The following is a 25386-nucleotide window of genomic DNA, read 5'->3' as shown; positions in this document are numbered from 1 at the left end:
ACCCTTTGAATGCATTGAAGCCTCAGGAATTGCCACAGTGCCACCCACATCCCTAATGGGACCCCGGGGCACCGCTCTCGTAGCCGATTCATTTCCCGATCAGCCGAAAGTCCGAGCTGTGTGTGCGATTGCAATTCCGCACACCTCTTGGTTTGTACGGTACTATAACTCTTTGTTCGTGTAGCATATCGTTGTACATGTATTGGCTGGTAGTGCTCCTTCAGGCCCTATGATCATGCGAATACTCTGTTTATTGTCGATGACGGTGAATATATACTTGTGAAAATGGCGATGAAGTGTTGGGAAGTGCAGTGCAGTGGGGGTATGACAGAGTGACCAACTGCGTGCGGCGAACTTCAAAGCACGGGTCGCTCTCGGCGACACAAGGCGACACATGGCATTGTTTGGCAACAGTGTCACGAGTGACGCCTTGTAGCTTGAAGGTTAGCGGCCACACTGTTCTCCTGCGTGAGGGATGTCTGTTGCCAGTTCGCGGTGATACTGAGTTAAGCCTTGTTACGCGAGTATTCGCTTGGGGGTGATACTGTCTTCCTTCGTCGCTGCTCAAGCGCTCACTTTTGATAGGGGACGCAGTGCTCGCAAGAACGCAGTAAGATTTCAAGAATAAGGACAACTAGTACATTGACGAGGGCGATTTTTCCGTTTCCCAAATACGGATATTGCAGGCAAATGTAGTTCCAAGGTAAAGGTCCAGTCCAAGAAATATAGAATCGTGATAAGGTAGCAAAGTACACCTGGCAAGAAAAAACAAGATATGGAACTTCATCGGGTTCGAATGTGTACTAATGCGCCTCTGCGCCTGCACAGGGGAATCAGTGCTGCGGAAGGGACGCTTTCGATGATCAGGGTGCTGGGGGGTAAAAGCACTGTATTTAGCGGTCAGTTGAGGGGTCTGCGTAGAGAAACCGGATGAAATTTACGCACGAGTGTTCAGGCCACAACCTCGACGGAACGCGATGGTCCTACCATAGGCGTTTCGGACTCTCTTTGGATGAGCACCATCTCGATGTCGCCGTGGCCTTCTCCCTCATAAACCTATAATCAACGTTAGCAGTCTTCTGGGGCGGTGACAATTCTTCGATGCTGCTCACAACAGGGACAAGAGTGGTAACCCCGTTGTTACCCGTTGGCGTTATTGAGCCATCCTGTATGGCCAGCTCGTCACCATCGCCCTCGTCATCGTCAAACTGGGCGTTCCACCAATCAGGATCGAGCGGTGCGCCTATGTTGCCTAAGAATCGATCTTGAGCGAAGGCCATTTCGGGCATCCCATTGTGTTCGGGTGTCACGGTGTCACTTTGATGATTTATCGCACGGAGGTTTAGATAGAGCCTATTGATGAGAAGGTTCGGAGCTCTGGTAGGATGCATAGATTGTTTAGCCCACGAGCTGATATACTTAGACGCTGTGTTATATGGACATACAGATTGAAATACGGTTGAAGAATTTCCGACAGTAATTCTTGAGTTTGAGAACCCTATGTTGACGCGAACGGGGGCTCTTTAATCAGCAGGACCCAAAGGGGTAACAGCACATACGTTCAACACCGAATTCTGCATAGTGGAATCATAAGTAGAAGCAGACGATACTGTAGGTTGGCAAAAGGCACGTACAACTTCGAATGCAAGGTTTGCAGCTGCGATCGTGAACACTACACTGCAGGGTATCCAACAAACGTTTCAGTACTCGGATAATAAAAGGGCACGGATCTTCTGATGCAACTTACAAAAAGTAAAGGATTCCTGGAAGGCGGCGAATTTAAGTACTATGACTTAGGTTAAACCAGATAAAGAGCAGCTCACCATCGCGTAGCAAAAGACCAGAGAGGCTCCTCTGATTGTATCCTCGCATCTCTAGGAAGTGTCGATATAATTTGATGAGGGTGATGGCAAAGACAAGCGTGTCAAGCACCAGAGGAAGGGCAACGACAACGATATTAGCTATCCGGGGGCAGATGCGTATATAGGGATGAGTTTAGGTCGCGCAAAATGGCAAGACGGCCTACTTCTTTATCGGACATCAGAATTGCCAATATATAATGGGTAATTATTGCAGAGTTTACCGATCAGTGTCTTTATCGGACAAGGGAATTTCTTCACACATTGAGAATGCACCAAATTGATCCCCGGTGGTAGAGCGACCAACGACAATGGGGATTCTCTGTGATGATAGAAATGGTTGAGCTGACTATCAAGCACCCAGGAGATGGTAGGGTCTACGTGCCCAGATATCGACGCCGGCCCTGACCAGCACTAGCATTAAGGCTACACAGAGAAAGGTCTTGTTTCGTAAGGTTATAGCATAGACCCTGAGCGTGAGTAGCACTGCAACATTGGTTTAGATCTTGGAGTATCAGCAGGAATGACAAGGCGTAGATTTTACTAACGGTTCGTAGTGAACAGTGCAACCACCTGAAAAGAGCTGGCAAGAATGCTAAGTGCACTACAACTGGAGAAAACGAAATCAGCAGCAGTGATAGATCGCTATGCCATTGTAAACACGGCCTGAGCTACCTTTCGTCTGAGACAGAGCCGGGACTCGAAAACAACGTGATCATGATGAGATATATTCCGAATATGTATCTGTTCAGAAGGAAGATAACCGCAGTGCCGGTCGGTTTACTTGACCAGACAATGTTAATCTCCATAGGTAAAGTTTGAAGCAGGTCAAGCAACCATACGGCTAGGGTAGAAACAACCGTTTAGTTCAGCGGATGGGCTAATACAGAATCCATAGCTCACCTGTAGAGGAAACAATGGTGTAGTTCGAGATGATCCTGCGTGACGTTAGAACTTGATTCAGAGGAATGAAAGGGAAAACATACCACACTCTGTCTTCGAGTACTGTCTCAAGCAAGATTTCTGCAGAGGTTGACATAATGAGAGGGGGAGAAGGGGGACTGGGAGCTCAATATTTTGAGGGTGCGATCAGCCCCAGGCCGTTTTAAAGCTGCCTGGATGTTCGAGTGCATCTGTTTTCTCCACAGAGAGATCCACCGACATTCGTCTCTAGGCAATAATGATTGAGAGCTGAGTCAACTTAGGAAAAAGGTCTATGGGTCTTGTTCGATCGACACCCACTTGGTAGATCGCATCCATGCAATGATTTCCCAATCCCGAGCAAAGCACAGCTGGAGGTTTACCTGTGACTCGACCTGCGAGCAGCCAACGGTGCGTTCGCTCAAAAATCTCGGTGATACGAATGAATAAGGAGCCTTAACGAGATCCTGCATCTCAAGCAGGACAGCGAAACGAGAAGAACGTTGGCAATGGAGCCATCAACTCAACAGATCCGCCATAGGCTGAGTTGATATGGCCGCGCTTGCTTGACCCTACCGATATCATTATGCCAGGGATCGGTTTGTAGCGATCTGCAGCAACCGTACGGGTTTCGATCGGCGATTGCAGCTAGGCGATGCTATTGAGAACTCCCCTGTCTGGGTCACTTGCTAACCGTGCTTGATGATATTCCCACTGCGTTACGAAAAGCACCAGGGGCAATCTGCTTCAAGAGACCGAGATTGTGCAAGAGAGCACTGGCCATTGATGTTGGAGTAATTGGCGCCCAGTATCAAGTACATTTACAATGGAGGATGGTCGTCGTGTCGTGAGTATGGATGGTTGGATGTGACTCGTCGTTGTCTGCATCGTGATTGCGCCGGCCCATAATGCTGAGCACGAAAGTCGAGTGCCATCATGTCACATTGGGCGAGTAATAAAGTATCAAGGCATTTCGGGTGGCGGTGGCGTTCTCAATAACCTAATAGGTTGAAAGACAGAGAGCCTGTAGGAGAATGAGGAATGCGTTTAATCGTGGAGAACAGTGTAAATACCACATGAGATAGGGCACCCTGAGTGAGGACGAAATTTAAGGCGTTTCCGTTGAACGTAGGTTGTGCTGCTGCTTATGGTGCGTGTCACTGCTCAACTTGGCCTACCACCACATTGAGGAAACCGTCTTCAACTACACGTTGACCCAATGGTCACCGCGAGGTAAGCAGGTTGCACACAGGGAGGGATTGTATCCGTATGATCATACTGCCGATTCAGAGCACAACCCTCAAAACACATGAAGCACTGACACATTACCACATACATATTCCAGCAAGCCAACGAAAAAGGACGCACTCAATCACTTCCCACTACTCAACATCTTCCTAAAGTCATCTTGTCCCCTCCCACCTGCCGGCGGTCCCATCGAACCCCCACCCCCACTTGAACTAGCTGAAGGCGCAGCAGCAGGGGCCGGTCTTCTCGCATGCCCTAATCCAGCTCTCGGCCTCGACGCCGCCGTCCTTGGTACAAACAACCCACCTGCAGCTGCTCCAGCCCCAGACTTCGCCATTGTCGACCCAGAAGCGCCTGGTGCATCAGTGAGTTCGGAGAACGTAAGTGTGGCGCCATTGAACTCGACGACATCTTTTGACAGTAGAAGTTTTGCGACATCCTGATAGCACGGCGTCAGTCGCCTCCCATCACAATTTCGTGCAAAGGAACAAAAAGGTGTGAGGACTCACAGCAACATTCTGAAACTCAACCACGGCCTCATGCTTGTCCTCGAAGACCTCCACCCTCTTCACCGGTGCCAATTTCTCGAGCGTCTGTTGTAGGAGACCTTCCTGTGTAGCGGGAGGCAGGCCACGGACGCGTAGAGACCTACTCAGCGTGTCCGCGTGTCTGCCCATCCCGCTTTCCGGCTGATCTCTGTGATAGATTCGTCAGGGCCTGCCAAATGCCACAGACACGAATAAGAAGGTAAGATGTATGAACTTACTTTCGACGCGAACGAACGCGTGAATCGGACATGGTGACGGCCATCCTGCGGGCCTTCAGCTCGTGATTATTGGCGTTTAGCGCGTTCAATGCATCTTTCTGTTTTGGGAGTAAGCGAACTGAACACACAAATCACCACCGTCCGAGTGCGAAAGACCGAGCGTACCTCCTGCTCAAACTCGACGAACGCAAACCCTTTGGACCTTCCTTGCTCATCCACCGTCATCCTGATCTCTTTGATAGGTCCATACTGAGCCATCGAGCACACCGCAGATCACCAAAAATCAGTAAACCGACGTATTCCCACAATCGGAGAGACAGCGCAGACTCACGGTCTTGAATACCCTCTCCAAATCCGACTTGTCCGCAAACTTGCTCAATCCCGAAACGTACACTTCCCTCGCGTTCGCGTCCGCGTCCGTCCTCTCCTTCTTGCGTTCTGGATTGGAGATGTAAACGTTGAGCGGGAGGTTCGGTTCGAGTTCGTGACCGTGAAGTTCGAGGGACGCTTTGGCTGCGTCCTAGCATACGCCAGGGCCGCACAAGGTCATAAGGGGAAGCAAATATGCATGAGTATACGGCGGAGATGAATTCACGAAAGCAAGGGGGGAGAGAAAGACGTACAGGAGACGTGAACTGCACATAACAGAACCTTCTCGTAGCCTTGAACTTCTTACTCGGCCACCGCACATCGAATATCAATCCATACTAAAAGAAGAGCACACCATCACAAACACAAATGGGACATCAGCACGTATCCCGACTTCGACGCCACCAATGAACAGGAAAAGGAATCCTTACCTTGCCAAAAATCTTCCTGACTTCCTCATCATCCACCCTCTCTGGGAAATTCGTCACATACAACGTACTCCGCCACGCCAGATGAACCGCCACCTCCTCCCCATTGATCCGTTTCTTATCTTTCGTGAGCGCGGCCGGGACGGATTCGCGTTCTGAGAATTCTACAGTGGCAACGTGGGTGTTGGGTAAGGAGGTGATTTTGATATCACGGATGGAGCCACACTGCCGTTGTATATCAATATGGAGAGATGGGTGAGTGACAGAATATATCAAAGAGTGGAACGCACGTCTTTGAACAATGCTTTGAGATCGTCATCTGTTGTATTTGAAGGGAGATCCGCAACAAACACGGTACAATTCTCGCGATCCCTGAGTAGTACACAAGCATCCTATATTAGTACATCTATCAACCGGCAGTCTCCATGAACGGGGAAAAGCTCGCCGTTTCAAGGAAGGCGCATTATCTGCATAAACCCAACTCTCTAAATCAGCAACTAACGAACATAATGGATGGACGACACGAAAACTCACCAATCTTGACCTTCTTACTTCCCTCTCCCGCCTGTCCCTGCTCTCCCCCACGTCCACCAACAGAGCGAAGCGGCTCCTCCGCCTTCCTCTTCAAGCTCAATCCCGCCTCCTGCGGGTGCGGAGCCCCATCCACGTCCATATCCACGTCTTGTTGACCTTGGGTGGCACTCTCTGGCACCGAGACCTGAGAGACAGGGACATTCGCAGCCTGTTGCTGTGTCGCCAATTGCATCGCCTTTTCCGCTTCCTACATACCCATCTCAGTCAAACCGACCCATCCTTGACGGGAAAAATCAAACGTGAGAAAGCAAAAAAGAAACGCACCCTCGCCCTCTTAGCGCCCACCAACATCCTCCCTCTTTCCACCGAATCCAAACAGCTCTGCAAAGTCTGCACAGTCCCATACGCATGTTCCAAAGCGAGCCACGCCTCCCAGATGGCTTCGGGCCAGTCCATTCCGTTCTGTCGCGCGGACTGTTCGAGCGCTTTGCGAGCTTCGGGAATGCGGGAGTCGCGACTGTGGTGGCGTTCGCGATGTAATAAGACGGATGAGCTGGGTGATCAAAGGACGGGGAGAGGCAAGGCGAATGGAACGTACACAAGTGCATCAGCATAGGCTGTCCAGGCGACATAGCTCGTCTTGTAGTGTTCTGCAGCGCTCCGCCACACTTGGGCCGCTTCCGCGTATTGCTCATATTGTGTGTACTGTAGTAAAACCGGAAAATCAAAATAAATAAAACACAAAGAGTAGAAAAGAGCATGCCCTACAGTCTGGGCGAGGAACTTCTCGAGTCTGTAACGTGGGTCTCCGGCCTTGGATGCTAGGTAGCGGTAATTTATCAGTCTTCGAGGATGCCAATCTAGGAACGAGGACAAGAAACATACCACTTCTGACAAATGTTATCCCGTCCTGCAAGGTCCTAAACAGGTTGCCCATCATATCCTCCTCTTCTTCGCCAACTACATATTAAACACGAACATCGCCGCCACCGCCACAATTAACGAACGCCATGACACCATAGGGCACGGATAAATCAATAAAACAGAGGATAAAATCAAACAGTGCGTGACACAGAGGATGAGGGAATGTGGAAATCGACGAACGCATAAAATAGCGACATACCTCCTGCCCATGGCACCCCAGCCGCCACGCTCTCCATCCTCCTCTTCTCGTACCCCGCCCTCGCCAACACGAGCGGCACGATCTCTTCCGGATCCTTAACAAACAGCCCAGTGCCCATCGCTCTGTCGTACACACCTGTGTGCGTCTAGTTAAGGAGGAAAACGAACGGAGTTAGCAAAGAGAGCCGACATACCGGAGACGGGTTCGAGGACGCCGATGTCGAGCATTTCGTATTCTTCCTGCAAAGTGGTAGGGATGCGAGCACATATGTTTAGATCGTGACCAGCATGAGGGTAGGTTATAGGCGAGGATGAGAGTGGTGAAATCTAGGACTGACCAAGAAACGGATGTATCGTGCCCAGAGCTCGCCACATCCTGGAACGCTCCTCAATCCTCGCTGCAGAACCTTCATCTGCGCCTCTTGATCCGCTTGATGTATACGCTAACACAACATACATAATCAACATGCCACACACAGCCTAGTGCACGGACAGAAGGAGAGACGCACCAATGCATCGGCATAACCTGTCCAGAATACACTCAATGCAGCTTCTGCACCCTCTTCACCACCGAATCTCCGTTTGGCAGCCTCCGCAATAGCACGTTCGTATATTCCTGCCAGAATCGAAAGGTCGGGCTTTTTGGCACGTCGTTCGTAGGTGATATAGTTGTTGTATGCTGAGAGTGAACATCCTGCTTGGGCCTGTGCACATCAAACGAAGTTGAGAGAACAGAAGACAATGGGTAAGGGCGAAGACCTACGAGCGACGTTTCATATGGATCTCGGTACTCGTAGCCTTTGGCTGTTTTGGAGCGGAGTTTCGAGGCCGCGACGAGGAGCTCTTCGTACTCTTGTGGAGGCTTGAAATTGGAGGTGAAAGAGGAGTAGGACTGGAAGGTCTCGTCGTGTGCTATATTTATACCCACATTCAACATCAAGGAATGCAATTGAGGGGTTCGTAGATCGGATACATACCTGAATGAGACTTCTGGAGACGTGAAAGATGCAAATCATCCAGCCAGGCGATGAGCTGCAACCTCTCGTCTCCGGAAGCTGTTTCGAGCGCTTCAAGAGCCCAGTCTCGTGCCTTGTCCCATACTTTCTGGCCCTTTGTTTCCGGAAGTTGGCGAAGCACAGTGAAGTCGGAAAGGGTGACACGTACCTCGGTAATGTGCAGCGATGCCTTCGAAACTACATCCTCGATGGCCGTACGTGTCCACGCAAGTGAGAAAGCCTCTTCCGACTCGCTTGGCTTCATCTCGGACGCGTTGAGACGGGCATATTGACTTGCTAGGAAATCAACATGCTTCGAAAGTAGGGGTATTGCTAGCCTCTCTTGTCAGACGCACTCCCATGCAAAGTGAGAGCAGAAGTGCACGCACATAAATAGTCCTTCTCAGCCCTCTCATATGTCTGTAACACCTCCTGCAGTTCCTCCAGCGCCACACCCATCTCTCCATCCGCACTTTCAAGTGCTCTCTCCTTTCCTTCAATCAGGGGTACCCACAGCTCGTCCCCTGCGGCAAAGTACGAGCTCATCATCTCCCGTGCAGAGTCGACCTGTTCGGCATCTGCGAGTTCGGAAGAAGAGGCGAGCTTGAGATGTTGCGCATGGAGGGAGAAGTTGTAAGGATTTTCTGAGATTTCAGTGAGGAGGGTAGAGAGCGCTTCGAGCGCATCACTTTCATCCATTGTCTTGCGTCGCCGTCGTCAGCGTTAGCGTCTTAGAGGTAAGTAAAAGCAAAAGCCGTAAGTCGCGCTCGCACGAAAACGTTGAAGACGCGTCTCGCGACGGAGAGGGGCGACGGAAGGGCGGACCGGGGCCGGAATGGCGGCATGCATTGGAGTGCTCGTGCTGCACCCGTTTCTGTCCCGCACGCCGCACGGAGCTTACTCTGGGAAGAAACATGTCGAGCTCAACGGCCACTCGGACTTTTATAATCCTCGCAAACCCAACACCGTCTTATCGCTCACCATCGCCCACTCGCTAATAGACATCTTCAATTCGAACCGCCATCACCACTGTTCATCATGTCCGCCGCTACCTTCGCCTCGACCCTCAACTTCAATAAGCTCTATGATCTCAAGGGCAGGGTTGCGCTCGTTACTGGTGGAGGGACTGGTATTGGACTTATGATTGCGAGCTCATTGGCTGCGAACGGTGCGAAGGTATATATTGCGAGTCGGCGTGTGGAGGTGTTGCAGAAGGTTGCGGAGGATTGGAAGGCTCAGGGGCAGACTGTCATTCCGTGTGTATTATATCGATTCGTCCCATATATTAAATGCTAATTTCCCGGCTTTCAATGTGGATTTATAGAATAGCTATGGATGTCACTAGCCGTGAAAGTATCCTGGAGGCGAAGAAGGTCATCGAGGAGAAAGAAGGCAAGCTTCATGTCCTCGTCAATAAGTGCGTTCGGCTACCATCCAGACTTAATATCATCCAACCAATTACCATCCAAACGAAATTGCTCATGCTATCCTAATATCCAGCGCTGGCGCCGTAGGTCCCCGCACCGGATGGCTTAACGACCCTTCAGCCCCTGAGCACAAAGACCCAGAAACATTTGGCAATGCCCTCTTCAACGACGACGGCCCAGATGGCTGGGCAGACCTCTACAAGATCAACACTTTCTCCGTCTACTACGTCACCTCTGCATTCCTGGGACTCTTGGCAAAAGGAAGTGCGGATATTAAAGGATATACTTCGAGTGTGATCAATATCACCAGTATTAGCGGACTGGTGAAGTTGGCCCAGAATCATGTGTGTTCCACTTTCCTCTCGATTCAACATGCCTATGCTTTGCTTATTGGTGTATCATGCTTACTTACCCACCCGAACCCTAGTTCTGCTACAACGCCTCCAAAGCCGCCGCATCTCACCTTACAAAAATGATGTCCACAGAGTTCGCTCTCAAAGGCATCCCCGTCCGCGTCAACGCCGTCGCTCCAGGCGTCTACGCCTCTGAGATGACCTTCGATTCGATTGATGGTCCAGAGGAGACTGCGAAGGTCTCGCAAGCCATAGTACCCGTGCCCGCCGCAAGGAGTGGAACGTGAGTGTCTCATTATTCTTCCCACCCGGAATCGTACAAAGGCACGGTGTGTGGGTGTTTTTCGATTGACGCTGATGTCTTTCTATAGGGCTGCGGAGATTGGTGGAACAGTGATTTATCTTGCGTCGGCGACATACACAAACGGGCAGGAGATAGTGGTCGATGGAGGTTATCTTGCTGTCAACCCGTCGACGGCATAAATTTCGAAGTGGATCACTAATTTGGGCCCTCTTTCGAGGATATACGTATTGGGTATATAAAACAGAGTGTATTGTAGGACAACATCGTCGGAAACATAGAGCAGTATTTGACCCAATTTGAATGTATTGGCTGTGAGCTGAACTATCCCGAGCGGCGAACTGGCAAACCTCCGAGCGGTTGTTTGGCCTTATTAGGATCGAAAGCTTCCGGCATTTCGGCATCTCCAAACACCGAGCCGGTTCAAGGCAAAACTCTTCCGTGATCTCCCAAAAATGAACCACATAGTCATTCTCCCTTTTTCAAGCTTGTTCAGTTACACTCGGGGCCATATATCACAATTCTACTCAAGGCTGACTTGCTAAGTTATGTGGAGGTAGTCTTCCAACATAATCAATGGGCATCATCGTCGATCAAAATTCTCGCGGCCATGGCATATGTACTTGAAAATTAGATAGCAACCATCCGGTTTGCGCACGGAAACACTCTCATCTCTACTTTTCTTAACGGCCTAAATTAAGACTCGAGGGCCCAGCTTCGTCAGTGCACGAGACTAAACAATGACCCATGACATCGTTCCTCTCAATATTCTCATGCCGGCCGGGTCATGATTTCCACGATGATAAGAGGGTCTCGCTCATTGTTCATGAGTCATGGGCATCTGCCAGCCATCTTCGGTAAGTGACTGGAATAAGCAGTTGTTGGCCCACTCGACGTTTCTCGAGCTGCGACGTGAGGTATAAAGAGGTGCGTGGTTGTTCTTTGTCTATTGCTTCTCTTCTTCATCCTAATGTCATCGACACCACCCTCTCAGCCTATCTCAGAGCCTTTGCTTGACCATCTAGGTCCTCATCTATCTGCATCCACGGCACAATCATTTGAGGAGATGTCTTCCAACGCTGGAGCTAACGAGGAAGACTTCCTATACGACTGTATTGTGGTCGGTTCAGGCCATGCCGGGTCCTGCGCTGCGCTCTCAGCCGTAGAACATGGCTGCAGACCCGAGAGGGTATTGATCATCGAGAAAGCACCAGAGGAATGGGTGGGTGGGAATGGGTGTGTTTTTCTCCTTGTTCATCCCTTCTGTCGTCCATACAACTTCATCCACTAGTTTATGTTGAATTTATTGAGGAAATGCTAATGCTCTGTACTGGATGGCCCTCGCGACGCAGATATTTCACGGCGGGAGCCCACAGGACTGTCCACTCAGGACTCTCAGACATCCTTCCCTTAGTAACGAACGTCCCTCCCTCCCTCTCCACCAAGATCGACATGGAACCATACACCTCCCAGGCCTTTCTCTCCGACATCCTCCGCATGTCGTCCAACCGATCCTCCCTCCCACTCATCAACACCGTGGTCTCACAGTCCCGCGATGCGATCGATTGGCTGGCGAAGTTTGTAGGCGTACCGTTTACGTTGAGTTTTAATAGACAAGCGTATGAGGTGGAGGGGAGGATGAAGTTTTGGGGTGGGATGGTCTTGAGCGTGGAGGATGGCGGGAAGGGGATGATTGCGGCGGATGGGAAGGCTTTGAGGAAGTTTGGGGTTAGGACGAGGTTCGAGACGAAGGCGGTGGAGTTGGTGGTGGAAGATGGTGGAGATGGAAAGGAGAAGGGTGTGAAGGGGTTAGTAGTGGAGAGCAATGGGAAGAGAGAGGTTTTGAAGAGCAAGGCCGTCGTCTTGGCGGCGGGAGGGTACGAAGCGAGTAAAGAAAAGAGAAAGAAGTACCTTGGTGAAGCATGGCAGAATGCACGGGTGAGTGGTCCCTCCTTGCCTAGGTCACAAATAGACTGAACATGAGGTATATTAGGTTCGTGGTACGCCGTATAATACTGGAGATTGCATCGATATGGCAGTCACAGTGGGCGCAAAACTCTCGGGCGATTGGGAGGGCTGTCATTCGTGTGTACTAACTCTTGGGCCTCCTTTCTTTCAGTCGCCTCTGACCGCCTCTGTAGAACTTGTTGGGATGCTAACGCTGACCCCGACACTGGCTCGCGCCTTCTCTCGAACCAATACACGAAATCCGGATACCCTCTCGGTCTAATGCTCAACTCTCGCGGCCTTCGCTTCGTCGACGAAGGCTACGACTTCCGAAACTTCACCTACGCCATGTTCGGGCGCAAAATCCTCGAGCAGCCTGGCGGTGTGGCGTGGCAGATCTATGATCAGAAGGTGGTCAAGTGGCTGAGGCAAGAAGAGTACGGCGATAACGTCGTGAAAAAGATCTGGGGCGACACACTGGAGGACTTGGTGGCGAAGTTGGCGGACGATGGACTGGAGGATGACGAACAGTTCAAAAGGACGATTGCGGAGTATAATGAGGCCGTGCAGAGGTTTGGCCGGGAGTTGAAGAAGGAGGGTAAAGAGGTGAAGTGGGACCCGGCGGTGAAGGATGGGTTAGGCACAGAGGGGCTGGAGCTAAGTAAGTCGAATTGGGCGTTGACGGTGAACGAGGGACCATTCCTTGCTGTCAAAGTATCATGTGGTGTCACATTCACGTTTGGTGGATTGGAGATCGATCCGAAGACAGCGGGCGTAGTCCGTGCTGACGCCGGGGACAGCGGAAAGAAGACGATAGAGGGGCTGTTCTGTACAGGTGAGATGGTTGGTGCCTTGTGGTATGGGAATTATCCGGGCGGGAGTGGGTTAACGGCAGCGGCTGTTTTTGGAAGGATTGCCGGGAGGCAGGTGGCGAAGTTAGTTTCGGAGAGCACATGAGGGTGGTGGTCTAGATGGCAACTGCATGAGATGTGAACTGGGTATGTACGGTATCTCGCTATTATCTCGTCGCACGCTGAGGGCATCGGGGTGTTCCTTGGCACCCGGTTCGTTTAAATAATTGTGCTGTGGGATGTGTGCTTCGGAGACTAGCCATATGCATTTATATCTTCGACGGCCTCGTTGAATGCAACGTGCTTTCACCGTTAGGAAGTTGATTATCGGTCAAATCTCTGCGCTACGGTTCGTACAGACTCTCGTCACCATCACAATGTACGTACATCACCTCACCATGTCATTCCAGACTCGAACTTCGTCTTGTTGCAATTTCCACGATGCTGTAACAATGACATTTCCATTTGTGGCGAACAACGGCAAAACAACGGTGACACATGGACAATGGGGCCCGGTTCCGGATGCTGACCGTGCATTTTTGCACTTCCTGTTCCAATCTATATAAAGCATCTACCCGACACTCGAATGCGATTGCCTTATATCCTGGTCCCGCCTTCACGTTATATCACTCCCGCGGATCGAATCCCGCACTTCCCGCACTATCCCAGCGCTAGGCCTGTCTGAGGTGCATATATGCGAAAATGTCGTACGCTGCTCCTCCGAAGCTCACCTGCTGACTGCACTTTTCCCAACAATTCGGATACTATGTATCTATAAAATAACGACTACATGAAGGTCAAAGACAAATCGTAATTCAATTTCAGTCTAGTACAACCACCGCCCATCACCTCTCTATCGGCAAAGCCTTTTCTCGACATATTTACACTCAGCGGATCTAATATCTGCCTGCTCTTTCCATACATCGGGTGACTGCTCGTGTCGCTTTTCAGGAACACTCTGTATCAAGACTCCATAGATTCAAGTGACCTAGACCTATAGTCTCTCGCGTAAACTTGTCATCAAGGCCCCAGTCCCCTGGTCTTTGACAACAAAAATATACAAGGATGCTGTAGGGTCTGCCTTCGCGTTATGGATAAATGCTGTTTATCCGCGTTTAGCTAACCTCCGTCTCTTCGCGCTCTTTGCATCATTTTACCGCTCCCATGCTCACCAGGTCATACCCCTACCTCGACCGCATCTATAACCCAACCGCCTCAGTTCGGCATGCGACATGGATCCAATGACAATGTTTGGCGTGCGTTATCCGCCCTGCACCCTTGCTTGAGCCTGCCATCCTTCATCTCCGCGACTTGACACGATGAATGCTCAGAGGAGCCACTTTAGCTGTCATCGGATTTATTCTACAGTACTGTCGCTCGTTTGATCGATCCAACTTGACATTGAGTAGATGCTTGTGTCCTTTGCATGTCTCTCTACCAGTCTTTGCTCAACTAACAACTCTCCACATATGCTCAAATGACTTAGATGGCGTGACTATCAGGCGTCTGGAGATCTCTATTACCGGCATGACTTGCCCGGAGACCTTTCAGCTGTCAGCATGTTTCCCCGAGGACGACAGTGGCGATGAAGCGCCACCTCTCGATCCGTTGCTCACGCCGGGCAATCTAATCATTCTGGAGCACAAAGAACTGACCCTTTATAAAATCTCTTCGATCTTTCTTACTACCCAGCATCTTGGCCGTACAAGACACAGTTATACTTCTCCATCACCTTTCGGATGTATATCTATTGATATCCATTCTCCTGTTTCTTCTGTCAGCGATTCCAACTTCCCCCGAGCCATTCACGTGGTAACGCATCTCCGACAACAAGCACGGGGACGCCTGCGCTATAAACGTACTTAGAAGAAACATTCTCCGGACAGTAAAATTTCGCACTTTGACTTTCACCCATTAGGGAGGTCTTCGACCATTAATACTACGTCTTGCCCCCGGAAGGTTTTCAGACCGTATGCACCGAGCTCCTCTACGCCCAAAAGGTCTCCGTTTTGCATATCTCAGTCTAGTTCGACCGACAGCTTGGCACCGACGAAAGTTCTTGACTGGCTGTATGTACTGACATGACTTTCAAGCTGACACAGGTGTCCATCGATGCCGCTATGGAGTACTGAGCCCATGGGCTTGTCATACATGCTGCCTTGCTTCTCCGACGAGGGTATAGCTATACGAGGCTAATGTAGCTCATGCATCGCGCCTATTTTTTGCCATGTACTACATATGTTTGGGTGACCAAAAATCTCAGCTATCGAATGCGTTCGAAGGAGGAATGTACAAAATCACGATGCATGTAGCGTATTTATATAGTTGTACGCCGCGGCTTGCTTTGCTTTTGTCTTGGTAGTACTAATCCCTGAGGCTACTATCTCGCCAGATACTAGAAGAGCCGGAAAGACGTTAGAATCAGTACTGCGAGTGTGGATATTGAATCACTGGATTTACTTCTCAAGTTGGCAGTGTGTTCGGCCTTATGACCAGGGCCAGTTTCGCTCATAGACCACACCGGTTGCAGCCTACGAGACTGACAGTAGTTGTTCAGTTCTACCAAGTAGTCTGTTCGGCGCATGATGAGTGGTATCCATTCCTAACGGAAATGTGGACACATACCCCGAGGAGTGGCCATCAAGTCTTGGGGTATCTGGAGAGGCAGAGGGTAGTAACAGAGTTTAGCATTCACCCGGATAGGATTGACATAACTCACGCAAGGTAAAAGCACTGGCGAAAGGTGGTCGCGGCGGATGGGTTGATGTTGTGAAAATCACAGCCTGACGACGTAGTCAGTACCAGAGTGCGATTTATATAGCGAACGTGCTTGAGCTCACTGGCACCGAGGCGTCCGCCAGGACCAGGTAGCCGAGGGAGGAGGGGAAAGTCAGACGACCCGAGGAGCAACACCTTATGACGACAGCGTGGTTTGGGGGATACATACCTCGAAAGCAAGGTTGGTTAGGTATTGAGGAAGGGGAAGTGAGCTGTCAATGGTCAGATATCGTTTTCTGGTCTTAAATCGTCGCGCTTCATCCAAAAACATTATCTATCAATAGAATGTATGTGAGCGATCCGCGTTAGCCTCGGGTGTTCATACAGTACTGTTCAGGGCGAAGAACGTTCCCTGTCACAGTGTAGCGGGAACGAGGATAAGTTGGATCTCAGACACGGGAACGAGGAGCATCGAGAGCGGGAGTGTGGCCATGTCGAGGCAGCGTTATAGGGCATTCCATAGAACCATGTCAAATAATCGAGTACGGGGCCGGGGCGACCTGGGTCAATCGATAAGTCGATAAGGTGGCACCACACCGTTCGACTCAAGTTCGACTCACTTCATTTTCCGAGGTCTTTCTGGAGAAGATTTTGGATGTGAAGATACGTGTGGTGTAGCCTGTGTGCATGTGTATGTGATGTATCGATCGTCAAATATGTTTTCGCATCAATGGAAGGCAGAACAACCAGCAGTCACTACCGAATCGAACGTCCGGAGACTTACAAGGACACCACTACGATCTTCTTTGCTTAAAAGGGTATCACGACTCCCTGCTCGTTCCAAGGCGGTCGGTGCACCTCAAGGCCCATGTTATTTCCGCAAATGATGACCTTATTTGGTGACTGCCAAGGAATAATTGTGAAGGATGCATTACATGATGCACAACACCCCATAAGAGGTCGCAGCACGGGGCTTGCTTCGGCAATGGCTGTGTTGGTAAAGATAACCGATAATCACAGCCAATTTCTGTCCAGCTAGCATGGAAGTACGAAGTCTACAGCGGCTGCATACTATTCCCTCCTCCGCAAAATCGCCTGTTGGAGGTGTACTTATTCCGAAGATCAGACGGCGAAGTATCTCTGCGCACTCCATGAATGGTCGGCCCGAAAACCCTGAAAGGTATCAGTATGTTTTTTTCTGCCAGAATCAGCTATCAGAGTAAGAAACGAGAGGCCCGGTGTCCAGACAGTGGGTGGGTATCCGGAAGAATTTAGGCACCCTGAGCTTACTAACCTATATGCGCAAATACAGGGCCCAATTGACCGTGAAAACCTCTGCCAAAGAGCTGCCGAAGGTCGTCTGTGTGTTTAGGACAGTCCTTTGTCACGTACGGATAGCCATTCAGTGATCAGGGAGAACACTAGCCTGCGGCAAGCGGTCGTATTTTCAGTAAACGATGTGATCTTGTTCTAGATGATTTAGATCAGCCTCAGCCCATGTATACCTAGTTGAGGATAGTACGAAAGCTTACCTGTAGTATGCATGAAGGTTTAGAAGTGCGGGCTAATGTGCGGCATGAGCAGTAGAATATAGAGAATCACGTACATAGTTGAGTTTTCAAGGCAAATTAATAAAGAGAAGACTCAAGCACAAGCTAAGCTGACTACCCTCGAAAGGTCCATTTAAGAGTGATCTTTGTTCCCTCGATTAAGTATTCGAGTAGTGAAACACACTACAGACTTGCTCCGGACATGGTTGGTACTAGCCACCTCAAGTCACAGCATTGGCAGGATCCAGGAAGTTGATAAGAAACCACACTGGCACTCAGTCCAGCGTACTACTTACTAAAAGATGTAGACATGAGTGGGAGAGGATGGGCAGATCTCCAAAGTCTCTGGCTCAAGCTTAAGTACGTCGAGGACTTCCCGTTAGCCAGCTAAGAATGGCACAATGAAAGGGGTGACCGATTCAGATGATACAGGACACCGGGTTTCCCGGTGTCGAGCCGAACACGCTTCCGACTCATGCCGACGATCTTAATCCCACGGTCCAATCTGATTGTTCTTCTCTGATCTCTCGCTACTACACCTTCACCATTGTAAATGTTTTACTTCACGTACACACTAGTTCTACCATCGGTGATTTTCAGGGTACTCTCTTTTCATTTTGAATAAATTTCTACTCATCGAAGTTGGCGTTGGGCTACTAGTAGGAAGGAACTTGAAGTGGTCTCTCAGTTTCTATGGCCCCCTTCTCTCGAAATTGTTCACGAAGGAACAGAGAACCGATGACTCTGGTCTGGAGAGGGTCGAGAGGATAGCGTTCTGTTGACTATTTATCCGAGACACCACCCAGTTGCACATACACATCGAGTCAGATGGAAGGCCCAAGAGATGTGGATACCAGTGGAAGGGCGCCTGAACTCGCATGAGATCGCAGTTCCCGAGTCTCTCAACCGAAAGTTTATACGCTTAGCTCTGCTATGGGCCCATCGTCCTGACGAGAAAATGGTCGCTCCTTTTTCTTGTGATCCTTTTCTTGCGGAAAATCCTACGTTTTGTGCGTTTCTTGACCTATGTAGAGCTCCTCAAGTTGAACGTTCGCTTCTATGTCAGGTCCATGAAACCCGAACTCCCCAGCTCTCTTACTCACCGCATCCTTCGAGACTTTCTCTTTACCCGTCCAACTGCAGGACTAATATAGATACTTCTTTCGAAGAGGTCAGATCAGCAATCAACGTTCAGCACTCACTTCCAGCTCCACGCAAAGTCTAACCTATTGCGGTCTTCTCGAAACCGTCCATGAATCACGAAAGCGATCATCTCCGTCTTCGAAATAAAAACGATGAAAGACCTCCTGTCCTTATACAGACAGAAGTAGGATCAAATACCTGCGACGGTCTAGAGAACCTCAAGCTCACGCTCTTTTGTAATGCAGGGAGTCTGTGTCCCAGCTTGAGAGCATGAATCATCACGAGCTACCTCTTGATCAGTTTGTGAAGGTTCGAGCTGCGTTACCGCTGGAGGATTTCACCGAGCTCTACTCCTCGGTTTCTTATGAACCGCTATTGAATGATGAGTGGGTACGAATGGCAGCTTGTCGTTGTTAGGAAATGCTTGATGATGTGAATTTTATCTTGAGAGGAAGGACCCCTGATGTGGAGGCCATTGTTGAGAAGGTCCTCGGGAGGACATCGGTCGTGGTGGCCCAAGACAAGTGTCAGATGGCAGTAATGGGATGCTGCATGCTACGTATGGCTGGACGGTGATTATACAGACATGTATCGGTGGTATACCTTGTTCATGTGGTACATATTCCTAGTGAGCTCCGATGTTGCCGTGATAGAACTTCACTTCAGGTTGCTATTTCATTGACCATATATTAGTGATTATGCACGGAAGATGGCAAGTGCCAAGAGATAAGGGCTACCTTCGCGAATAACTCGCACGCCATCCAACTTCGCAGGAGATCAGACGATGAGTGTCTGTGAACAAGTCCCCGCGGGTCAAGATCAGCACTCGTCGCAGGAAATTTCGTCGCATCAAAACATGTCCTTCTCATTGACATCGACAACTGAGGATAGACCCCAGAGATACGCATTGAATAATGGAAGAGAGCTGGCAGAAGCATGTAGAAGAGACTGAACCACCCACTTCTGCCACGCCTCTACACTCGCATACCTCTCCCAGATTACGAATACATCCCCATCGGGCTTGTCTCTTGCGAACGTATACTCGAATGTATCCTTTTCTCCGGCAACTTGGGCCTTCAGCTTCGTGATCCACGGGAGGAGCTCGTCGCCTCGGCCAGGCTTTACAGTAATCTGAAATCGGCGGGAAACGAAAGTGTAAGCGAATGCTGAGTCAGTTGCAACTTCTGAAGGACAGGAAGCGCAGGCCGATCTTTCAAAGTGCGAGAAGCGAAAAAATGTGAAAGATAGAAATTTTGGCGGCTGCAAAGATGATAACCTGGAGACATACCTGAACGGCGAGAACAAGTTCGCCTTGGATACCGTCTGCAGAAAGGCTCATAGCTGTTGGAAGGCGAGGAATAGATGCTTCAAGACTGTGCTTGTGAGAGTGAAAGAACTGAGGAGTGGGGGCCAGATAGACTACTTATATACACAACTGTCCGCGACGGAAGTTATGTGGGAGCCCAAGAACTTCGCCTTAGTATCGATGACGCTAGCTGAGTGAGCCTCTTCGTCTTCGCCTTCGTCTGCATCATACGCATGCCAAAGCCGAGAATAGACGTGGAACGTTGAGCACTGGGATGGCTTAGTGCTCGAGTGCACTATATAGTCAATGGGTTTACAAGTGTTCCGACGGCAATACGTATATATGTTTCGTAGCATCCGTTGGTACAGCGCAACGACAGAAGATTTTTGGGCCACAACATGAACTGGCCACAGGAAAGGTATTCAGGTTAGGGTTACGCCACCGACGCCCAGGCGTAGCACACGCTAGCACACGCTACTTGCTCTCAACTTCAACTGACGTCTTGTTCTTGCCTGTGAACCTGTTTTACACCCTCCAAGCACCGTACCCAGACATTTATATCTCTCCGATAGCGGCTCATATACCTCTGAAGCTCAGCCTGTATATCCCAATCTTATAAAGGCCTACGAGCTTCTCCTTGGTCGTTCCAACCCAGCCACACATTAGTCGCCCGGCAACACGTCGAGTCTAAGGTCTATATACCCCTTGGGAAGGAGCTTTGAGTAAAGGAATGGCAATCATGGATAATCCTGGCGAACAAGAAGTCGCTCGTCTCTGGGAGCTTCTGCACCAACTCGCGGAACAGACACAGCACCATAGGAACTTTACCGCGAATCTACATGTGCAGGCCTCTGGTGTGAAGGTACGTTCTGTTCATTTGCTTCCGTTACGAGCTATACAACCAAGGGTAGAGGAGTGAAATGCGAAAATGCAGGGACTGCAGAACATGAGGGTACCGTACTAACACGGATTGTATGTCAATTACTAGAACCAGGCGATACATTCACAAACGGGATTCGTGCTCAGACGGTAGGTGGGCTCTTTTGATTCCCTCATATGATTCGAACATGTTAATAATTCTGATGTCTTATTCTCTAAATAGATTTAACATGGATAAAACCCAGGGTGCATCTTCCGTCATATTTTCGCCTCCCTGGCTTTGTCTCTCATATGCTATTTCGCAAACAGCAGACTGACTATAATTTTGCAAATATTTTAGAGGAATATGACGCGGAACTCGAGCGTATGAATGCTGTCATGTCTGCCGAGAACCAGTCCTTACAGTACGACAACAAGCAATTGAATGCGCTCATAAAGGACTACGAGACAACGTTGGAGACTGTCATGGATCAGTTCCGAAATCGAGCTGTACGTCTTTAACTTACTCTATCTACCTAAAAACACACATTCATCCTCGTACGACCACTGAATTCTGTGTGCTACACACAGCATGACGTCCAAGAACAAGAACTCTCCCTCATCCGAGAATACGAATCCCGCCTCATCGCCCGCGAAACCATCGAACAAACCGCACAATTAACCGCCACAACAGCCTACTCCGAATCGCTCTCCCATATCTCCACCCTTCTCCGACGTACACTCCGACTCCTCAACGGAGAACCAGACCCCGATATGCCCACCTCCTCTCTCCCTGACTCCGCAAAAGAAATGATCGGGATCGCGCCTCATACTTCCATCTTCGACTCCCCGTACGGTGGTGAATGGGACGCAGTGGCGGCAGCAGATTGGGCACTGGAGAGGGAGAGCGAGCTGTCGAGGTTGGAGAAGGAAAACGAGTTGTTGAGGAGGTTGGCGGGAATTCCTACGGGTTTGTCGGGAGAACCGTTGCAGAAAATAGACATGGGGCTCAGTGGAAGTCCGGGTATCGGTGGTCCTAGTGGTGGTAGTGGGGTTGGGGAAGATGGAAGAATGAGTGTGTTGCCGGTTGTGTGTCTGAGTAGACAGACTGGGGCCTTGCTAGGTGGACCGAAGGGTACTGTGGGACCATTCGGGACGTATAAGAGGATGAGGGCAGGGCATGGGGGGTAGGCTGCATTTTCAATACAGTTAGAGCCAACGAGCAGGGTGTGTACATCGACACAACGATTATTGTCCCCTTACTTCACAGCTTGAGAGATCGTTTCTGCGTCGAGGTTGTAGAACCACGTGTAAGCTTTCAGAAGCCTGCGCCTACAATAAATCTGCGTAATTTTCGCTCGCCTTCATCGTACGGTCTCTGAGTCTAATTCTGTCTTAACTACCAACCTTGCTAGCGAACTTGCTTTATGTGGCGTTAAATTGTGAAGCCAAGCATCGTCCGACAAATTGGCCACCTCGTTGTTCCAGATCAGTTGAATTCAGTTCGACACGCTGAACTTGCGCTGAACCCAACCTGAACCAATGCATGTACAGGATGGTACAAGCCTCTTTGCATTGCCGCTGCCAATGAATGCTGCGATGCATATATTATATAATCACTGACACAATCTGAGGACAGATCGGTTCAGACAAAAAGAACCGAGAAACACCAAAAGTCGATGGCCAAGACTCGATCAATTAAGTATCACGGAACACAACAGGAGAAGAACTAAGGATCCCACAATAAATTTAAACAATGAACATTCCTACATCTCAACCGTGCCCCGGACACACTACCAAGACTTTACGCGCACAACAGCCCCTTCTTCATCCCGTCCACTAAAAACACGAGACTCATAGCACCCGGATCCGGCGGCAATCCATTCTCATTCGAGTCCCCAACATATGTCGCCCTCCCCAACTTCGCTACCAACGCCTGTGTGCCTTCTCCTCCCTTGCGACACGCCTCAGCCGCACCATCTAACACCGTGTTATTTCCGTTCGGGATTGAGGAAGCAGATGAAGAGTCCAGAGCGCGAACAAACGGAATCAATGAATCCATGACCGTCCGATGCCCCTCCCTCGCCTTCGTGCTCTGGAAAAGAGTTTGCAAAGCGCATGATGTCGTTGTCGCCCACATTGCCATGTCGGCTTTCGAATCGGTGGAAGTGGTGGCATATGATCGGACTTCGGCCGTCAGGGCGGCGAGGAAGATGGAGAAAATGGCACCGAGGGTGCCACCGCAGGCTTCTGTGAGATCAAAAACCAGATCATTTGAGTGGGTATCGGCATATCTAGGAAAAACACACAGCGAGTTTGACAAGAGCAGTTGGACGTACCGTCAATGATTTGCGTTAGTCTTCGCAGTAACTGGACCAGATCTCCGTCAGAGCCAAGGCCTTGATCCAATGCCGAGAGAACCGCTGCGAAAATACGGCATTGACGGTGAGCACAAAAGATGTCAATGGTGTGTGGGGATAAGACTGAACGGCAGGAAAACAAATCGAAGCGGATGGAGCAACACGATAACCTAGACAGACTATATCAGAAATAAACACACCCTTTGCGCCGCTTGCACAGGTCTCGCCACAATCGCCATCGCCGACGATCTAAGGTAGACCCATTAGCTCCCAGTACGATATAAAGGGTGAAGAAACATACTGTATCCCACCGTGTCAGATCCGGTTCTCCCTTGTAGACGGCCTCTGCGCCCTCCCGCAGCACGTTTCTCAAAACCTTCGGATCGACTACGGTACAATATCGCAATCAGCACAAACTCCCACCATTCACAACGGTGTATCACAAGACACTGACCAAAGACCTTCGGTTCATCCCGCCCATCCTTCTTTTCATTCCCATTTACCTGCGCCTCGGGATGATCAGGCACGTCAATAAACCTCTCACCCATACACCGTCGTTGCAAATGTTCAGGCAGGGGATATATATCTCCACCGGGCCAAGCAGCAGATGCATGCGGTGCGTCAATGAGTTCGAGTAACGCTTCCATGGAGATCGACGTGACTTCCTGGGATTTTGTGGAGGAAGTGGTGGAGATCGCATTCGGGATAGGTTCTGAGGATATTGAAGCGAAGGTTTTGGCGACATGTGTAAGATTCAAGAGGGAGATGGAAAATCCGGGGGCGTTCAGTGAGGCCATGAACGTTCCACAGATTGTTCGTATTGGGGCATTATAACCTTGCTTCTCTGGACATAACGAGGCATTAGCGCATGATAGAAGGATATAGGGGCACGGAGGATAAAGTCAAAGAGAACAAACAAACCGAGATAAATATGGGCTTCATCCACAACTGCATACATCTCCAACACGCTCATGCCGCCCATGTTGTTCACAAATAATACCAACACATCTCCGGACTTGTGAAACGGAACGAAAGCCCGCTCTGTGTCCTCTTGGTTGAGTATAAGGTCCATCATTCTGGCGACCAAGTCAGAGAAGGACGGTCGAGGATTGACAACGAAGACGCCCTGCGTACATTCAGCATATAAACAAACGTTCATATTCCAGTGTGGGGTAGCGCAGATACGGACCGGCTCATTGTGTAACCCCAAACCAATCTCGATCCCACCCTCTACGACCTGACCTCGCGCAAATTCCTCCTTCGACCGTCCTGGGACGTGACAGTGCCCAAGCGTAGCTGCAATGCTCGCAAGTCCTGCTGTAGTGGCTCTACCAAGGTTGAGAGTCGATGAGTACGAGAATGATGATTCGGAGGCGGCGCCTAGAATTTTGCAGACTGCATGGACCAGTTAGTAAAAAACGCGTGCAGATCACGCCGGAAGATGGTTGACAGGTAAAAGAACAGAGTGGCGAAGAGCAAAGACAGGAAAACGTACCGAGTATAGTGCCCGCCAATGCTCTTCTACCAACCAAAGCTCCCTTCGTTCGACCAACAGAGACGTCGTCTCCAACAGGCAATATCCCAACATTCGTCAATCCATCTGCACGTGCTTGCTGACAAGCAAGACCAAAGTGGAGGTTGTCGCCAGTATCTAGTCAACGATGACACCGTCAGCATTCTCGCGATGGGACTGGATGAAACGTAGTGAACTCACAGTTCGTTATGATCAAGATTGTCCCCTCGTTACTTGGTACGGCATTTATCGCTCTGTACACTTGCCTCGCACTAGGGCTGGCAAAAGTATCGCCGCTAACACTAGCGGACAGTAGACCACGACCGACAAAGCCTGTTGATCCAGGTTCGTGGCCTGCACCGCCGCCGCATATGAGAGTGACTTTGGAGGAGTCGCTGATGTAGAAATAATATAGTCAGCGCGGTCGAAGGACTGGAAAACGAATGGACAGAGGAAGACACGGGACATACTGGTCAGCATTAATGACGGTCTTAGTTGCAGGTAAAAGGGAGAGATTGGGATGAGCCTTGACAAGGCCAGTGAGTGAGCGAAGAACGAGCGTAGAGTGGTCGTCGAAGATGTGGCGGTCTGTCATTGTTTGTGTTGGAGACGCTGCAGCTACCAATGTGACCGAATATTGCAGAAGGATGCCCACCAAACACTTATCTACTACAGAGTTCGCCAACTGGTTCGGGATGATGAAGTGGCATGCGAGGTAACGAGCCTAGACACGGGATGCATAGCGGCTGTCAGGCGAGCGGGGCAATGAACTATAGAGGAACGGAGTTTGAGTTCGATGAACAGGGGCTTCCGAGTT

At 50.0% G+C, this 25386-nt stretch overlaps 7 protein-coding genes across 7 annotated transcripts; 3 read left to right on the top strand and 4 right to left on the bottom strand.

Moving 5' to 3' along the window:
* Positions 1 to 951: 951 nt before the first annotated feature.
* STEHIDRAFT_111622 (uncharacterized protein) lies at positions 952 to 2898 on the bottom strand (the record flags this gene model as incomplete). The annotated part of the gene is made up of 11 exons (XM_007304896.1): positions 952 to 1056; positions 1113 to 1377; positions 1446 to 1498; positions 1560 to 1574; positions 1635 to 1677; positions 1748 to 1763; positions 1824 to 1961; positions 2408 to 2469; positions 2535 to 2703; positions 2763 to 2797; positions 2846 to 2898. 11 exons carry the CDS (start codon positions 2896 to 2898, stop codon positions 952 to 954), a joined length of 954 nt encoding a protein of 317 aa, XP_007304958.1.
* A 1154-nt stretch (positions 2899 to 4052) lies between these two features.
* Positions 4053 to 9005, bottom strand: STEHIDRAFT_98435 (uncharacterized protein). The gene is made up of 22 exons (XM_007304895.1): positions 8632 to 9005; positions 8412 to 8575; positions 8225 to 8357; positions 8011 to 8159; positions 7757 to 7951; positions 7586 to 7690; positions 7442 to 7487; positions 7249 to 7383; positions 7011 to 7085; positions 6894 to 6946; positions 6724 to 6830; positions 6450 to 6642; positions 6126 to 6372; positions 6037 to 6058; positions 5882 to 5963; positions 5595 to 5816; positions 5418 to 5501; positions 5126 to 5314; positions 4960 to 5043; positions 4795 to 4892; positions 4538 to 4724; positions 4053 to 4467 (listed from the first exon to the last, which is right to left on the bottom strand). Exons 1-22 carry the CDS (start codon positions 8939 to 8941, stop codon positions 4153 to 4155), a joined length of 3195 nt encoding a protein of 1064 aa, XP_007304957.1. The 5' UTR covers positions 8942 to 9005; the 3' UTR covers positions 4053 to 4152.
* A 275-nt stretch (positions 9006 to 9280) lies between these two features.
* On the top strand, positions 9281 to 10505 carry STEHIDRAFT_157595 (short-chain dehydrogenase; the record flags this gene model as incomplete). The annotated part of the gene is made up of 5 exons (XM_007304894.1): positions 9281 to 9498; positions 9567 to 9659; positions 9743 to 10013; positions 10097 to 10305; positions 10394 to 10505. 5 exons carry the CDS (start codon positions 9281 to 9283, stop codon positions 10503 to 10505), a joined length of 903 nt encoding a protein of 300 aa, XP_007304956.1.
* A 659-nt stretch (positions 10506 to 11164) lies between these two features.
* On the top strand, positions 11165 to 13650 carry STEHIDRAFT_139853 (tricarballylate dehydrogenase). The gene is made up of 6 exons (XM_007304893.1): positions 11165 to 11250; positions 11318 to 11559; positions 11676 to 12261; positions 12317 to 12408; positions 12465 to 13470; positions 13532 to 13650. Exons 2-5 carry the CDS (start codon positions 11390 to 11392, stop codon positions 13225 to 13227), a joined length of 1611 nt encoding a protein of 536 aa, XP_007304955.1. The 5' UTR covers positions 11165 to 11250; positions 11318 to 11389; the 3' UTR covers positions 13228 to 13470; positions 13532 to 13650.
* Positions 13651 to 19074: 5424 nt separating this feature from the next.
* On the bottom strand, positions 19075 to 19905 carry STEHIDRAFT_122059 (uncharacterized protein). The gene is made up of 4 exons (XM_007304892.1): positions 19821 to 19905; positions 19494 to 19663; positions 19270 to 19324; positions 19075 to 19202 (listed from the first exon to the last, which is right to left on the bottom strand). The coding sequence occupies exons 1-4, from the start codon at positions 19869 to 19871 to the stop codon at positions 19158 to 19160; spliced, it is 321 nt and encodes a 106-aa protein (XP_007304954.1). The 5' UTR covers positions 19872 to 19905; the 3' UTR covers positions 19075 to 19157.
* A 440-nt stretch (positions 19906 to 20345) lies between these two features.
* STEHIDRAFT_122057 (uncharacterized protein) lies at positions 20346 to 22052 on the top strand. Its single transcript, XM_007304891.1, has 5 exons — positions 20346 to 20700; positions 20827 to 20867; positions 20941 to 20963; positions 21058 to 21206; positions 21288 to 22052. The coding sequence occupies exons 1-5, from the start codon at positions 20578 to 20580 to the stop codon at positions 21885 to 21887; spliced, it is 936 nt and encodes a 311-aa protein (XP_007304953.1). The 5' UTR covers positions 20346 to 20577; the 3' UTR covers positions 21888 to 22052.
* A 448-nt stretch (positions 22053 to 22500) lies between these two features.
* On the bottom strand, positions 22501 to 25164 carry STEHIDRAFT_58915 (Dak1-domain-containing protein; the record flags this gene model as incomplete). The annotated part of the gene is made up of 11 exons (XM_007304582.1): positions 22501 to 22946; positions 23036 to 23119; positions 23257 to 23305; positions 23358 to 23432; positions 23518 to 23721; positions 23800 to 23900; positions 23978 to 24182; positions 24246 to 24451; positions 24552 to 24707; positions 24771 to 24964; positions 25040 to 25164. 11 exons carry the CDS (start codon positions 25162 to 25164, stop codon positions 22501 to 22503), a joined length of 1845 nt encoding a protein of 614 aa, XP_007304644.1.
* Between the last annotated feature and the right edge of the window lie 222 nt (positions 25165 to 25386).

The sequence above is a fragment of the Stereum hirsutum genome (assembly GCF_000264905.1).
Source record: "Stereum hirsutum FP-91666 SS1 unplaced genomic scaffold STEHIscaffold_8, whole genome shotgun sequence".
In the NCBI taxonomy this organism is placed as follows: Eukaryota; Fungi; Basidiomycota; class Agaricomycetes; order Russulales; family Stereaceae; genus Stereum; species Stereum hirsutum.
The sequence above is the reverse complement of the archived record's forward strand: the minus strand, read 5'-3'. Positions and strand labels throughout refer to the sequence as shown.